This window comes from Nestor notabilis, unplaced genomic scaffold (assembly GCF_000696875.1).
Source record: "Nestor notabilis isolate BGI_N333 unplaced genomic scaffold, ASM69687v1 scaffold2087, whole genome shotgun sequence".
Lineage (NCBI taxonomy): Eukaryota > Metazoa > Chordata > Aves > Psittaciformes > Psittacidae > Nestor > Nestor notabilis.
Genome location: NW_009934947.1, coordinates 34,241 through 36,487, shown reverse-complemented (window position 1 = coordinate 36,487; position 2,247 = coordinate 34,241). Strand labels below are relative to the sequence as shown.

At 43.2% G+C, this 2,247-nt stretch overlaps 1 protein-coding gene across 2 annotated transcripts in view; it reads right to left on the bottom strand.

Annotated features, from left to right (window-relative positions):
- The window catches only part of TGFB2 (transforming growth factor, beta 2), a 62,411-nt gene that overhangs the window by 26,166 nt on the left and 33,998 nt on the right, over positions 1-2,247 (bottom strand). Inside the window, exon 4 of one of the 2 annotated variants that reach the window (XM_010017574.1) lies at positions 1,625-1,633. The exons of the other annotated variant lie outside the window; for it this stretch is intronic. Coding sequence (XP_010015876.1) covers positions 1,625-1,633 — 9 coding nt within the window. The remainder of the gene's footprint in view (positions 1-1,624; positions 1,634-2,247) is intronic. 2 annotated transcript variants of the gene reach the window in all.

The following is a 2,247-nucleotide window of genomic DNA, read 5'->3' as shown; positions in this document are numbered from 1 at the left end:
ATGGAAGGAGTTTGTTTCATGCCAGAGATATTCCCCAAATCAGAAATCTCCTGCATGAAAGGAATGACGCCTCTGCTGCTTGAGTTGTGTTTGCTGAACTGAACCCTGCACCCTGCATTTCCACAGCTTCCCTCACAAGTACTGCGTGTACTGACATTTCAGGAGAAACAAAACACTCTGACATAGCTCTGCTGAGAGTCGGGCTTTCATTCTGGCAAGGAAAAGGACCTCAATTCAATTGTATCCAAACGAGGCTTTCTTTTTCCCCTCCGAATCTTCATTTCTGCTATTGAAACACCAACAAAAAACTCGATTATACGCACAGCCCAAGTTAGGAAATGTAAACAACTTTTCTTTTCTTGTTGGAAGAGGCCAGACAGGCCGACTTCACACATACACCCACACAGGAAAGGCTGAGACCTTCAATCTAATCCTTCCATCAAGGGCTTGTAATAAATGCTCCAAAGATTTATTTTTATTCTCTTTTTTGTTTATTAAACTTTGGAGGGTTTCTTTTCCTTTTTCTTTTCTTCCTGGTGCTTTGCCCATTCTTTATTACAGCAGCTACAAAACATGGAATGCCCTTTTCTTCTCGCCCTCTCTTTTTTCCCCTCCTCATCTTTCTAACTGCAGCACATGAATGACCAAATAGTAGGCTTTGAAGCAGCACACGCAAATATTTACAAGAGTATCTTGATTGTTATTAAATGCAGTTGTTATGCTTTCCACGCTCTGGCAAGCTTCCCTAACCCCTCTAACTATTAGAACCATTTAGGCTGTTTAGATTTCAGCTAACTGATAGCAATTCCTACAATTCTTCTTGTAACAAGCAGTATAATGTGACGTTTCTCTCCCTGTGTGAATTTTACTCACTGCTCAACACAGAGCTGCCTTTAAGGACAAGGTAAGGGAAGAAGCATGAGCAAGACTGCTGGAAGGATGGGCAGCTTGTCAGCTGCAACGACACATCATTCCAGCAGGATTGCATCCGTCCTGTCAGGCACACTTGGGTCACAAATCCTCCCCTTTTTTCCAGGGAAAGTCTCTCCAAGAAATTAGAAACTTGTCTAATGCATCTAGGCTCCCAAAGCCCAGAGATAATTACTTTGCTCACCCCTCCTGACCCTGATGTGGCTGCAGAATCCTGCTGGAAACTGCCTCTCTGCAATGAAAGGGGATATGTAAATACAGTGGACCAAATTATGGAGGCCTACAGGTTATATTTGCAAACTGGGATCAGCCCTCAGAGGTAAATCAGTTGTACATCAACTTTCCATTAGCTCTGAAACTCTATCCTGCTGTGACATTATGAACACATCCATGAGCTACTCAGCGCTCTTGGACAGAAACACTTGTGCTCAGAGATCACTTCCAGCCTCTCGCAGCAAGTCTTCAAAGTCAAGCAGCACAAGAGGAGTGCAAGAGACTCACTCCAATATTCCAGTTGTTACCTACAAAGCTGCCAACAAGCTATTACCTTCATCTGTCATCAACCATGTGCTATTAAGGAGGAACACTGCACTGAATGTCAGAAAGGCCCAATGGCTCTGAAGCAGCTTTTCCCGCAGAACAGGGCGTGCATGCACCTAAAGCACAATATAAGACATGATACCTGTTATTACACCTGCTTTTGCTGGAAAACTCATACCAGAAACTGGCTGCTAGGAACCGTTCACTCAATAACCCCTGAATACATAATTTATCCATGTAAAATGCTCCCAACTGCGATGTGAACCATGTGCAGATGGTTCACAATTCCATATTTCCCAGTAACTTCAGTCTTGGTATTTGCTGCATGTGGATATGCCGAGACTTAACAAGAGGAATAGGCATACATAAAGGAAGACAGAGCTTTCTTTATCAGAGAAACAGACAGAAAGGGAACAGGCTGGGGACCCAATTGCTGCATGACCCTTCTGAGCATCAGAACAACTGAAGACTGAAACCAGAAGCTACTTCCCTCTTTTACCATGAACACTGACCTCTGGACCTGTTAGTAAGCAATCACTTCCCCAGCAGTCACATTGGGAAGCCTCAACAGAGCTTCACTAAGACAGTGGAATTTAGAGTCTTGAGGTGATTTCCCTTGGAGATAACCCAAATAAATAAAGCCTCACTCCTACAGGGACTCCTACTGCAGCTCTTCAAGCATGACTTTCTTTTACCAATTACACTAACAGTAGCCAAGCCTGAAGATGTTTTCTTGTTTTGGTAACTACTTTTTATTTCAGTTAACATATTTTCCAC